General features: G+C 50.2%; 1 protein-coding gene across 5 annotated transcripts in view; it reads left to right on the plus strand.

The window, feature by feature from the left end:
* The window catches only part of LOC133486085 (spectrin beta chain, non-erythrocytic 1-like), a 75,250-nt gene that overhangs the window by 49,237 nt on the left and 12,327 nt on the right, over positions 1-13,686 (plus strand). For all 5 annotated transcript variants that reach the window (XM_061790722.1, XM_061790723.1, XM_061790721.1 and 2 more), the window contains 19 exons: positions 105-242; positions 326-446; positions 835-1,050; positions 2,144-2,563; positions 3,064-3,266; positions 3,465-3,555; positions 3,632-3,778; positions 4,599-4,862; positions 5,821-6,051; positions 6,314-6,403; positions 6,472-6,750; positions 7,186-7,316; positions 7,391-7,595; positions 8,473-8,847; positions 9,521-9,607; positions 11,676-11,833; positions 12,304-12,442; positions 13,192-13,276; positions 13,371-13,567. In XM_061790722.1, the coding sequence (XP_061646706.1) occupies positions 105-242; positions 326-446; positions 835-1,050; positions 2,144-2,563; positions 3,064-3,266; positions 3,465-3,555; positions 3,632-3,778; positions 4,599-4,862; positions 5,821-6,051; positions 6,314-6,403; positions 6,472-6,750; positions 7,186-7,316; positions 7,391-7,595; positions 8,473-8,847; positions 9,521-9,607; positions 11,676-11,833; positions 12,304-12,442; positions 13,192-13,276; positions 13,371-13,567 (3,577 nt within the window). The remainder of the gene's footprint in view (positions 1-104; positions 243-325; positions 447-834; positions 1,051-2,143; positions 2,564-3,063; positions 3,267-3,464; positions 3,556-3,631; positions 3,779-4,598; positions 4,863-5,820; positions 6,052-6,313; positions 6,404-6,471; positions 6,751-7,185; positions 7,317-7,390; positions 7,596-8,472; positions 8,848-9,520; positions 9,608-11,675; positions 11,834-12,303; positions 12,443-13,191; positions 13,277-13,370; positions 13,568-13,686) is intronic.

Below are 13,686 nucleotides of genomic sequence, written 5' to 3' on the forward strand. Positions count from 1 at the left end.
TTAGGTTTTTCTTTCTTCTCGACGAAATGCGACGCGCTTGACAAATCGAAACGCCCGCGGCAGTCAATGAGTTCACTGAGCTGCCGGCCGGTTTGTTTGCGCAGGTTTGAGAGTTTGGAGCCCGAGATGAACAATCAGGCCTCGCGGGTCGCCGTAGTCAACCAGGTCGCCAGGCAGCTGATCCACAGCGGCCATCCCGGCGAGAAGGAAATCAAGTCCCAGCAGGACAAACTCAACACCAGGTAACATCAAAGTCCAAAGTCCACGTGGCGGCCACGCTGGCGTCCGAAGTCGCCATTGAAGAGTGGGCCGATGTTTTTGTCAGGTGGAGTCAGTTCAGAGACTTGGTGGACCAGAAGAAGGAGAGTCTGAGCTCTGCCTTGGGAGTGCAGAACTACCACCTGGAGTGCAACGAGACCAAGTCCTGGATCAAGGAGAAGACCAAGGTACCGCTCGTGTCGAGCGACTGCAGAAGCAACGCGGTCGACGTTTCGTATTTGTTGTGACCGCGATGATATTGCGATGGCGAGTTTCCAGTGCTGCTCAGTTCCCATTTTTCTGCCCAATGGCACACGGATCCGATTTTTCTTTTTCATGTCGATGTGAACAGTGCATATCTGACCGAGCCAGGCCTTCCTCATACGTGGATATCAGTCGCATACGTCTCCGGCTCGCAAGTCACCCTCTTCATCAAAAGGCGACGCGTGTCACAAGAGCGAACGCCAACGGCGTATTTCCTTGCGTAAACACGGCCCCCCCCGTTTTGCGCGTTCGTTTTTCATCCCTCCAAATGACGCGCTAACCGACCAATGCCTGAATGCGACCTCCCCCAAGGTGATCGAGTCCACCCAGGAGCTGGGCAACGACCTGGCGGGCGTCACGGCGCTGCAGAGGAAGTTGACGGGCATGGAGCGAGACCTGGCCGCCATCGAGGACAAGCTGGGCGACCTGGCGAAGGAGGCGGAGCGCCTGTCCTCCGAACACCCGGAACAGTCCGAGGCCATCAAAGGACGCCTGGACGAGATCACCGCCGTGTGGGAGGAGATGAAGGTGCGCCGTCGCGTCACTTCACGTGTTCGCTCGTGCCTGGACACGGGCCTTCCGATGAAATCATTACAAAAATGTATAGTGCAAGTAAATATGTCTGGTCTTTTCATGTCATTTTGCCCCTGACTCGCTATTGTGTCATTTCTCAGAATGACTTACGCACACTCGCCGCCGACAACGAGGCGCTCTAAAGCGGCCACGCCAGCCCGAAGCCCCGGTCCCCACTCTGGCTGTCAAGTCTGACTTTTACAAGGGGAAAAAAATTCAATTCCCTCTGCGCTCCTCCGTCTTTCTATGTGTTACGTGCGCGCACTCATGGCTGACAACGAGGCGCTCTGACGCAGCCACACCAACGCGAAGCCCCTGTCCACTTGCTGGCTGTCAGGTTGGACTTTCGAAAAAGTAAATACAAACAATAGCCCCCTTTTGCTCTTCCGTCGATCACTGTGTGACATGCGCACACTCGCAGCCAACAACGAGGCGCTGTGACCGTGCCAGTGCAAAGCCCGGGTCCATATGCTGGCAATCAAGTTGGGGGGGGGGGGGGGGGGAGTTGTCCCTCTTTGCTGTTGCAGCTTTCTGTGTGCACGCACTCACGGCTGACAACGAGGTGCTCTAAAGTGGCTGCACCAGCAGACTTTCTGAAGGGAAAATGCATTTTGGAGATGTTGGCATAGCTGGCTAGCCAACTGCGCTTTGCAAAAGCGCTGATGCGAACGGAGGCGCTCCGGTTCTTATATGGCGGAGGAGGGGCAAAGTCTGTCACTGGGTTCCGTTTTAGCCACGCCCCCAAAAGAATCAGCAAAACCGAAATGGTGAAAAACAGTTTAACACCACACCTCCGCAATTCAGTGCTAAATAGTTCTGAGTCTTTGCACGTTTTCGAAAATTATCTTGAAACATGCAGAATGTCTTTAGAAACAGATCTGTGAATTCACTTTACAGGGTCTTGAAACAAATAGCGCTTCATCTCGAGAAAAAGCAAATGACGACGACGACGAGGAGGAAGCGCTTTTAACCGCCGCTAAAAGGAAATAAATAAAGTGGGGGGAATGTTTGAAATGTGTAAATGTTTGACGCTGGCGTTGCGGTTCAGGGCACCATGAAGAACCGCGAGGAGTCCCTGGGCGAGGCCAGCAAGCTGCAGCAGTTCCTGCGCGAGTTGGACGATTTCCAGTCGTGGCTGTCGCGCACGCAGACGGCCATCGCGTCCGAGGACATGGCCAACACGCTGGCCGAGGCCGAGAAGCTGCTGGGCCAGCACGAGGGCATCAAGAACGAGATCCGCAACTACGAGGAGGACTACCAGAAGATGCGCGACATGGGCGAGATGGTGACGCAGGGCCAGACGGACGCCCAGCACATGTTCCTGCGCCAGCGGCTGCAAGCGCTCGACACGGGCTGGAACGAGCTGCACAAGATGTGGGAGAACAGGCAGAACCTTCTGTCGCAGTCGCACGCCTACCAGCTCTTCCTCAGGGACACCAAGCAGGCCGAGGCCTTCCTCAACAACCAGGTAGCCTCCGCGACGGCGAAGAGATAACATTGCGTTCATCCCAACACAGTCGAGCCCCAATAGCATCGTGCGAAATCCACGCCCAACAAAAGTTCCGAATTGAGTACGGTCATCCCTCGCTATATCGCGCTTCACTTGCTGTGGATTCAGTGCATCGCAGATTCTTTTATTTGATTTGTATTCTTTTTTTTTAAATTGGTCTGTGTTGTGCAGTTACTCACCTGCGCACCTCAGCTACAGTTAGCTTTGTGAGCTAAATGATTTGATTGTGGCAGCTCAGGAAACCTCCGTGAGTCATGGCAACGCATATTTTTTGCTTGAAGATGCAAACGGAACGTGACGGGAAGCCCACTGTGGAAAACACAAGCAAGCCACAGTTGGTTTGATGAAATACATTCACAATTCTCAACCTCAGCCCGACGAATGGCTAATGGACGCACTCGTAACAATATGGTGCAAGTCAAGAGCAACGTTGAGCTCAACTTGCGTGTGCGTTCCAGGAGTACGTGCTGGCCCACACAGAGATGCCGACCACCCTGGAGGGCGCAGAGGCGGCCATCAAGAAGCAAGAGGACTTCATGACCACCATGGACGCCAGCGAGGAGAAGATCAGCGGCGTGGTGGACACCGGACGACGCCTGGTTGCCGACGGCAACATCAACACTGATCGCATCCAGGACAAGGTGGACTCCATACACCAAAGGTAGCCGATTGCTTCTATCTTTTAAGGATTGATTAGGATATGTAAAAAAACTCAATGTATTGCGCCTTTTCTTCTTAAAACAAATTCCTGCGAGATGTCAGATTCATGAGAATATGTACATTACATTCGTATCAGAGCTTGGAATTGTCCCAAAGCTATGGTAGGGAGGAGTCATTGTTCTTTGGCGTTCCCCGTCAGGCACAAGAAGAACCGAGCGGCGGCCAGCGACCTCCTCATGAGGCTCAAGGACAACCGAGACCTGCAGAAGTTCCTGCAGGACTGCCAGGAGGTGAGCGAGTGCGCACGGGCAGACCCGCCGTTTCTGACGTTTGTTTGCTGAGCGTGTGGCGCTGCGCTGTGCCCAGCTGTCCTTGTGGATCAACGAGAAGATGCTGACGGCTCAGGACATGACGTACGACGAGGCGCGCAACCTCCACAGCAAGTGGCTCAAGCACCAGGCCTTCATGGCCGAGCTGCAGTCCAACAAGGAATGGCTGGACAAGATCCAGAAGGTCAGCGGAGCCGACCTTGGAGCCGGGCGATACGGCCTTCAAATCAAATCGGTTTCGTTTTCTTTCTTTCTTTTCCGACAAAAATCCAATTTCCAATTTTTTTATTTTTTTCTTTTCCCCTAACCCCACCCAATAGAAAGAAAAAGCAAATGTTAACGATTTTGTTCACCCTTGTAGGATTTGCTTTATTTATCCTGAAAGCAAACACAGGCTTTCAAACTTTGACAAAAAGAATACCCAAAAAAAAATGTCTTTACAAAGTGGAAATAAAATGCACATTTAAACATAATACCTAAGAACCTGAAATGTTTGACAAGTTAACATTCCCTGTGGAATGAACATGGAACAACCACCCACGGATGTTTACAGTATGCAGGGTGACCGGATTTTTTATTTGTATTGTTTTTAAATGAACGTGTATGGTCTCTTTTTGATGAGGGATCGCCTTTTTTTTCGACATTGAGTTGTACAAATGCACCTGTGGCAGCAATTGACAAATTGAGCCTCCGAGAACTCGAGTGGGCGAACTCCATTTTGCCGATTTTGCCTCGCTGAACTTTCTTTACAGAGCACTTTAACAACAACACCAACTGCGGCTGACATGCAGAACAACACGAAACAAACGTGAGACAGAAAGAATTGAATAACAAAAAAGACATCCATCACGTCAATTCTCCTCTAAATCCGAGTTTGGCTCCAATTTAGACAGATCATCAGTATAGTACATTATTGTTACAAGAATAATAATCATCATAATAATTGTATTACGTTATTTATCAACATTTCTGAAAGATGTTTGACGTTTGGCAAAAATGTGCAGGACGGCCAGGCGCTGATGGCGGAGAAGCCCGAGACGGAGGGCGTGGTGCGAGAGAAGCTGGCGTCCCTGAAGAAGATGTGGGACGAGCTGGAGTCCACCACGCAGACCAAAGCCAAATGTCTGTTCGACGCCAACAAGGCCGAGCTGTTCGCCCAGAGCTGCGCCGACCTGGACAAGTGGCTGGCCGAGCTGGACGGGCAGCTGCAGTCCGACGACTACGGCAAGGACCTGACCTCCGTCAACATCCTGCTCAAGAAGCAGCAGGTCGGTTCCCTCTGGCGCTTTCAGGCGGAACATTCCCATCGGCCGAGCGAACGCGTTCTCTCTTGTGTGTTTACGTCTTTATTTTCTTTCTCTTGAGCAATATTGAGGCCAATGTTGACTCTGATCTTTTTTTGTTTTGTGTGTTTTTTATGATGATTTTGGGAGATTGTCTTCTTGTTGGAAAGTTGCCAAGTATTCCCGTTTCGGTTTTGCTTCCATCCTTCAGGCTTGATTTTTGAAGCAACTCAGAGAAATGAACACCAACTGGGAACAAAATTCTGATGAATTCAAAAAATACTGAAGTTCTTTTTGGTCCCTTAATGCGCCTTAACAACAAAGATCTGAATTACAGGCAGAACGTTTGACTGTTTTTACAATTCAATACAATTATTTGTTTAACTTTCAGGTACAAAAACATGCAAAGTGGCATCAACTGGCGCATGCATATCTGGACTAAAGCCGTAGATGTCTGCCGGATGTAAGCGGGTCACGAATGAAGTTCCTGGCAAAACCTGCCCTTTAACTTTCCGTCCCATTTCTTCTAGCGCGTTCTTTTTTTTTTTTTTTTTGCCGTGAAGCCGAAATGAAAACGAGAGGCGCCGTTCTTCCACATCAAAACGTCATGTTTGACAGAGAGTTGCATTTCAATGATATATGATTACAGGTTAATGGACAGCTAATCGATGATCAACGAATCGCCTATTTTGCGGGTAATGGATTCATTGTGAGGAGACCTTGTTGAAGTCGGTTGGGAATTATTCCTCCTTTCTCTCCAGTCCTTCAATTTGCAAATTTAATGTTTTTTTTTTTGAAAAGAATCATCAACATTTTTGCACATTTCCTGACGCACGTCCACGGAAATATGCAACCGTGTGTAATTTTCTGGGGGGAGTCTTCAAGCGCCCCCTCCCTTCGCCGTTGTTGGTTGGTTGACCGCGGCCGTCGTGCGCCCGCGCAGATGCTGGAGAGCCAGGTGGAGGTGCGGCAGAAGGAGGTGGCCGAGCTGCAGAGCCAGTCGCAGGCGCTGAGTCGGGAAGGCGAAGGCGAAGGCTCGGACGAGGCGGACGGCCGGCGCCGCGGCGTGGAGAGCAAGTTGGGCACGCTGCAGGCGCCGCTCAAGAGCCGCAGGGACAACCTGATGGCCTCCAGGGAGATCCACCAGTTCAACCGCGACGTCGAGGACGAGATCGTACGTTCCTCCTTCCCCTCCTCCATTTTGCTGCTTCCTTTCCGATGAGTCCTCTTTTCCTTCTCTTGTCCCGTTGTCTTCTTTGCCGTGCCCTCCTCCTCTTTGTTTTCGCCTCGCTTGTCTCGTCTCTGCCTCCTTCTCATGCTTCTCCTCCATCTTCTTCCTTCTTTTCCTTTTCTTCCTCTTGTACTTCTGTTTGAACCTCTGCTCCACCGCTTCATCTCCTGCTCACCTTCTTGTTGCGCTCCGTGTGTTTTTCTAGCTGTGGGTGGAGGAGAGGATGCCCCTGGCCACGTCCACGGACCACGGCCACAACCTCCAAACGGTGCAGCTCCTCATCAAGAAGAACCAGGTAGGATTCAGGTCCGGTCTTCTTCTCTGGTGAGCGGAAGGAACCCGAGTGTCCCGCGCTGCCCGCAGACCCTCCAGAAGGAGATCCGGGGCCACCAGCCGCGCTACGACGACATCTTCGAGCGCAGCCGGCACATCCTGCGGGAGGAGCGGCCGACGGGCGAGCCGATCCGCCGGCGGCTGGCCGAGCTGCGCGCGCTGTGGGAGCGGATCCGGGAGGAGACGGAGAAGCGGCACGCCCGCCTGAGCGAGGCCCACGAGGCCCAGCAGTACTACTTCGACGCGGCCGAGGCCGAAGCCTGGATGAGCGAGCAGGAGCTTTACATGATGTCCGAGGAGAAGGCCAAGGTCTGCGAGCTCTTCGCTTCCTGCTAACCTTAGCGTGTTAGCGCGCAGTCCGCCTGGGTGTAGCATCGTCGGGAAAATCGAACAGAATGGGAAAATTGCGGAACACAAGAATAAGCGTAGCAAAAAGACTGAAGTACTCCTCATACTTTTCAATGAAATACTGCTTATGCGTGTGTGAATGTCCATTTGCACATCAAGCAAAAGATGGCGTAGGCAATGTGGGCAGCAGCGGCATTGGGTGGCGCAAAAAGCATCAGTAGATTGGCGAGAAACGGGAAGCGCAAACGTACACGCAAGAATCAAAATGGGAGACACCGGATTTGTATATGCAGTTGACAGGAAGTGAAACAAAATCTTCACCGATAAATCAAATCGAAGACGGATGTGAAGAAAAAAGCAGCGAGAATAGTCGGCGTTTGCTTTTTGGGTTTTCAGGACGAGCAGAGTTCCGTGGCCATGTTGAAGAAGCATCAGATCCTGGAGCAGGCGGTGGAGGACTACGCCGACACCGTCCACCGACTGTCCGCCGCCAGCCGAGGCCTGGTGGCCGCCGAGCACCCCGACAGGTAGGCCCCCCCCCCGAGCGGCCCGACAACGGCGAGGCCGCGAGCTGACCGAGGTCGCCGCGCGCCTCCCGCAGCGAGCGCATCGGCATGCGTCAGTCGCAGGTGGACAAGCTCTACGCCGGGCTGAAGGATCTGTCGGAGGAGCGGCGTGGGAAACTGGACGAGCGCTTCCGCCTCTTCCAGCTCAACCGGGAGGTGGACGACTTGGAGCAGTGGATCGCCGAGAGGGAAGTGGTGGCCGGATCGCACGAGCTGGGGCAGGACTACGAGCACGTCACCGTGAGTCGCCGACCTTCGGAGGCTTCTCGCGTGCGCGAACGTTCGTGCGACGTCACGCCGATTCCGAGTCTCCGTCCGACCGTGCGGGAAGAGAGAGCGCATCGAAATCGGCTCAGTTGTCTTCCCGTAATCTCTCACGCATAATCCGCTTTTTTCCCACCCCCCCCCAAAATTTTTTTATCAAAATTTGATAGTCTAATGTGCATTTTTTTTTTTCCTCGTCAAAAGTCGGTAAAGTGCGTTATTTTCCAAATTCTTTCACATTGGGCTTGTGAAAAAGCTCTGCTTTTTTTGTATTGTGTTCAAATTGTGTGCGTGCGTGTGCGCGTGCGTGTATATACACGTATGTATTACGGTGCATTTTCACTGCCCCCAGGCCCGTTATTGACCATCCAAACTATTTGGGATTTCATTGTAATATTTTCAGAGCTGGAAGATTTTGCTCGCGGTTTTGTGCCATTCAGCTGCGTTTAGCCCTTCCTGTATGGTGAGCGCATATAGGTTCCAAAGTTCCAAAAATAGGAGGGATTTTGTTGTTGCGACACTTTCGTCTGGGGAAGGGGGCCTAATTAGTCGCTCGCAGTTATGCGACGCCTTTTTTCCGGCCTGTCCCGACCGACGCGGATGGAAAGAAAAAAGATGACGTCAGCGCATGCACACAGAGCACAAAATGGATTGGAAGAGATTGATCAAATACGGGTAGTACCTCGTGTTGGCGCGTATGGATAGCAGCGAATCGGGGCCGCGCATTCCGCGTTCAGATTTTTGGAGTGTATGGTACTGTGACACCCGAATGGATCTTTCACATGGTATCGATTAGAGCTGCAGCAAATCGAGCAGCCTGCGTTTTTGCCTTTTTTGTCCCCGGCGGGTCCAGATGCTGCAGGAGCGCTTCCGAGAGTTCGCCCGCGACACGGGCAACATCGGGCAGGAGCGCGTGGACGGCGTGAACCGGCTGGCGGACGAGCTGATCAACGCGGGCCACGGCGACGCGGCCACGGTGGCCGAGTGGAAGGACGGCCTGAACGAGGCCTGGGCCGACCTGCTGGAGCTGATCGACACGCGCACGCAGATCCTGGCCGCCTCCTTCGAGCTGCACAAGTTCTACCACGACGCCAAGGAGATCCTGGCGCGCATCCTGGACAAACACAAGAAGCTGCCCGAGGAGCTGGGCCGCGACCAGAACACGGTGGAGACGCTGCAGAGGATGCACACCGCCTTCGAGCACGACATCCAAGCGCTCGGCACGCAGGTCGCAAAGCCGACCCAAAAAAGCACATTTTTGTTCCAAAACAAATCTTTCTCAGTCAACGTTCGTTAATTATACTGAAATTCTTATTTCGAAGTCGTGATTATCAAAATGACCTTTGCATATTTTACATTGCGTTAATTTACTTTGCACTCTAATTGATTTAGATTTGTCGAAATTAGTAACGAATTGCTTGATTGCGTTACAGCAAATACATAAAAATGCCTCCATATACACTTTGTAAAGATGAATTTATCAAATCTTGGCTTTATTATAATTGTTTATAAATAATGGATGTCAATTTTATCGGAATTTCATAACGGTTAACAAGGCTTTTTGAACTCTGTAGCTGTCAATAGCAGTGATTGAGTTTCAAATTTTCCCAAAATGCAAATGATTTGATGGTATTCGTTGCAATGATTTCTTATACATAAATCAAAGTATTTTTCCGAATGTGTCATCTCGGAATGACTCGGCCCATCGCTCCGTTTCAATACTCCGATGAGCAAAATCACAATTAAAATCAAGCCTTAAATGCGTTGTTCACCATTCTGAGAAACTGAAGCCGCAATGAGATTTTGTCGAGTATGCGATCCAAGTCGCTCACGTGACCAAACGCCGCGAACGTGGCGCCATCCGAACGTGACCCGACGACCTCGTTTTTTTGCCGTTTCAGGTGCGTCAGCTCCAAGAAGACGCCGTCCGTCTGCAGTCGGCGTACGCCGGAGATAAAGCGGACGACATCCAGAAGCGGGAAGGAGAGGTCAGCAAATGCCGACGCGTCGCGCAAACGTACAGGCGCTCGCGCACACGCGCGCACCCCCGCCGATTCAGCTTCTCGCCGATATGATTTTTTTCTTGGTTCTTTTCTTTTCTTTGCAGTCCGGCTGGGTCCACTCGACACACGAGTACGGGTGCGGCTCCATCACTTACAACATTTACTTCCGATGTTCAATTGAAAACGTGAAACAGTGAAAGATATCGTTTTCCTTCTTTTTAGCTCGTAGCTATTGAAAACTCACAGTTCGGCTTCCCGAGAATGAGAATATTGCTTTCGAAACTATCTCCAAGGTTTCCAGGGTGAAATGGGCCTTCCGGAAAGTATTTTCCCATCTCGTCGCCGTCAAGCCCGTATGTCCAAATATGGTCACGTTCGTATTTTTTCCCGCAAAGCGACGCTATCGGTCTGTCTGCTATTTTGACTCAAATCTTCTGTCTTGACCGCTCAACGGTCTGGGAAATGTTTTGGAAGTCCTCCTCTTCCCGCGCGGCATTACGTCACCTGAAGATGGAGGCGAGCGAAAATGGTTTGCTTCGAATAGATGGCAGAAAGAACTGCTCAGCCACGAGGCTTTTTGTCACGGCTTTCTTTCTTTCTTGCCTCACTCGGAGCTGCGACACGTGGAAGCGGTCTTAATTCTGATCTTCATATGCAATAGGACGCGTCTCTTCTTAAAGAAAGGTGACGTCCTCAGGAAGTGATGATGATGATGTCGATGATGATGAAGGTGTGTTGTGACCATCGTCGGCTGTATTGCGTTTGTTTTCCTCCCGCCCCTGCAGAAGAGAGAGGGAGAGGTGAGATTAGTTTTGCATCACTGTGGCTGCGCCGCCTCATTTCCCACATAAATCTCCGCTTCGTAGATTTCCACTTGGACTAAAATGACCCATTTTAGTCGTCGTTGCGCTTCCGCTTGGCCATGCACCGCGGTCCTTGTTTTGGATCTTTGTGCTGGATTTTGTTTTGTTTTGTTGTTTTGTTGATGTTTCTGGCAAAGCAAACACTTGTGCTACATTGCAAATACACCCGTCGTGTATTTGGGACACCGAAATACTTTCTCGCTTCACGCGCGCATTTATTTGGACTTTCGTGTTTCTATAACACGTACATGCAGACGACGCACTTATGTACTCGTGTCGGTACATAAGTGTGACAATGACAACCACGCGTTATTGTTTAAAGCCCCTGGAAAGTGAATTCCCACATTGGTTTCCAATTCCATTGGACGTGGTTGAAGCTAATTGCTGAAAATGTGCAAAGACAGAACTACTGAACTACTGAATTTTCACCACTTCAGTTTTTCAAATCTTTTTTGGGGGCTGCGGCTAAAACGGGGCCTGCGGCATGAGTCGCCCCTTCTCCACTATATAAGAACTTGCATGCTAGTCCGCGTCCGTGGCCTCTTTGGAGCGCCTCGTTGTTGGTCGAGAGTGCACGTACGTCACAGGAAAACAACAACAACAACAACAAAAAGTCTCACGTAACAGCCGGCTCGCGGATCGAGGCTTTAAGATGGCACGGTCGCTTTAGAGCGCCTCGTTGTCGGGCGCGAGTGCACGTGCGCCATGCTGAGAGAGAGAAAATAGCGAAGAGCCAAGGCAAGGCAAATGAAAATTTGATGGAATGCATTTCATACGCATTTTGTTGCAACCCACTTTTATAGACGTTACGATGTTAGCAGCTTTTAAATAGCCTCTGAAAACAAGTTAATTATGTGATGGTTTTTTTTTTCTTTTCCAAATGAGTCCATGACGTCCGCCGGCCAGAAGCTGAGCTGCACTGTCGTTACTTCCAAAGTCGACGAGTGGCTAGAGCGCGAGGAAGTCATATTTCCTGTCGCTTAGCGAATATCTTCCGTGTGGAAAATTGGAATACGAATGCAAAGATGTCATTCCCGTCGTGTATGTATGTATATTCCAAAAAAGATGCTTGGCAAAGTAGCATCCATTTTTCCAGGACTCGTCGCGGTATCTGATTGACAGTTGACGGTTTCCGCGATCGGCGACTGCTTCTCAATGGATCCCGCGTTGCGCGGCGCGTGTGTCTTCAGGTTCTGGAGGCCTGGAAGAACCTGCTGGAGGCGGCGGAGGGCCGGCGGGGGAAGCTGGCCGACACGGGAGACAAGTTCCGCTTCTTCAGCCTGGTGCGAGATCTCATGCTGTGGATGGACGACGTCATTCGGCTCATCGAGGCGCAGGAGAAGCCGCGGTACGCACGCACGCACACTCAATATAAGACGATAATCTGCACTATCGACGCTTTGTTTCATTTCTAGTCAAAACTAATCCGAATTGTTTTTACACATTTTCAATCTCATTTTTACTTCATAAATAAATACCCCAAAAATTGCCAGTGGAGTAGAAGTTTTTCTTCCTCCGTTGGCATTTATTGATTTTTTTCCTCCATTAATCGACAAATCAAATTAAGGCTGGAATTTCGAGCATTGAGAGAATTTGAAGTTGAAGAAGCTCTCTCACTGATTATGCTATTATCCAAATCATTGTTGATTAAATGTTGCAATTTAGAGTTCTGGCGTTGTAAGAATAGTCGATAGGCGCAGCCCTGTACTCGAGTACAGATACCTAAAGAAAGCATTGAAATAGTCTCAAGGTATTCGTAGCTGGGTGCTGGCCGCCGTTGCCGTAGTAACGGGCGCGTGCGTGCGTGCGTGCGTGCAGCGACGTGTCGTCGGTGGAGCTGCTGATGAACAACCATCAGGGCATCAAGGCCGAGATCGACGCGCGCAACGACAGCTTCAGCGCCTGCATCGAGCTGGGAAAAGCTCTCCTGGCCAGGAAGCACTACGCGGCCCACCAGGTCGGACACGCCCCGCCCGTTTCGCAGCCATCCTTTGCTCTGTTCTCGAGGAAGAAAGAATATGTCGTACACTTGCAATTTGTCGTCCACTTGCAATTTGTCTCCAATTCATTTATACAGTAAATATGACCAAAAATCGCCATCAATTCATTCAATATTGGAATGCCTTCTTCAAATAGCCATGTTATTAGAAACGGCAAAGAAATTGCAAGAGCAGTTTTAAAAAAAAATTTTTTTAAAAAAGCCTCTATTTGGCCCTTAAATTGTCCAACATACGAATGTCAGTTTTATTTTGATTCGTTTCTAATCTTAAATTCATAAAAGTATCATAAATCATCTTATTGTGATCCTAAAAATATTTTTCAAATCTTACATTTGGGTTAATTTAGCTTGTTTGACTTGTCTAAGATTACTGTTAACTCAAAAGTGAATTTCTGTATTATTGACCTTAAATGTCTTATTGGATTCATTTAGTCTTAAATTCATTAAACTCTCTAAAATGTGAATGTTATGAACTTTAGTTTAAATGTTAAATGTCCAATTGTCGCAAACAAATTCAAGTGAATTTAAGACGAAGTTTAATTTCCTTAAATGGTCTACATTTGCTGATTCCAAACTTTCAAATGTCCCCCCAAAAAATGTGACTTCATTCGACCTTTGCCCCACGAGTGTCAAATGAACTTTGGATGTGCGTAAAAAGGTCCCGAGCGCGTCCTCAAGGGTGCGTGCGTGTGCGTGCGTGTGTCCAGATCAAAGAAAAGTTGCTGCAGTTGACGGACAAGCGAAAAGAGATGATTGACAAGTGGGAGGACCGGTGGGAGTGGCTCCGACTGGGTGAGACCTCGCGTCCGATCGTAGCAAAAGCGGCGTGCGAAGGCCTTTTGACAGGCGTGTGTGTGTGTGCGTGCGTGCGTGCGTGCGCGCGCAGTGCTGGAGGTGCACCAGTTCTCGCGGGACGCAGGCGTGGCCGAGGCCTGGCTCCTGGGCCAGGAGTCGTACTTGTCCAGCCGCGAGATGGGGCAGAGCGTGGACGACGTGGAGAAACTCATCAAGAGGCACGAGGCCTTCGAGAAGTCCGCCGCCACCTGGGAGGAGCGATTTGCCGCCCTCGAAAGGTTGACCACGGTGAGCCCGGATCCGGGGACGCTTGGAAATTCTTCTTCTACTTCTTCCTTCTCCCTTTCAACATCTTCACTCCTTTTGTTTATCTTTTTTGATTGCTTTTTGTATTCCACTCATTGGCA

This window comes from Phyllopteryx taeniolatus, chromosome 11, assembly GCF_024500385.1.
Source record: "Phyllopteryx taeniolatus isolate TA_2022b chromosome 11, UOR_Ptae_1.2, whole genome shotgun sequence".
Lineage (NCBI taxonomy): Eukaryota > Metazoa > Chordata > Actinopteri > Syngnathiformes > Syngnathidae > Phyllopteryx > Phyllopteryx taeniolatus.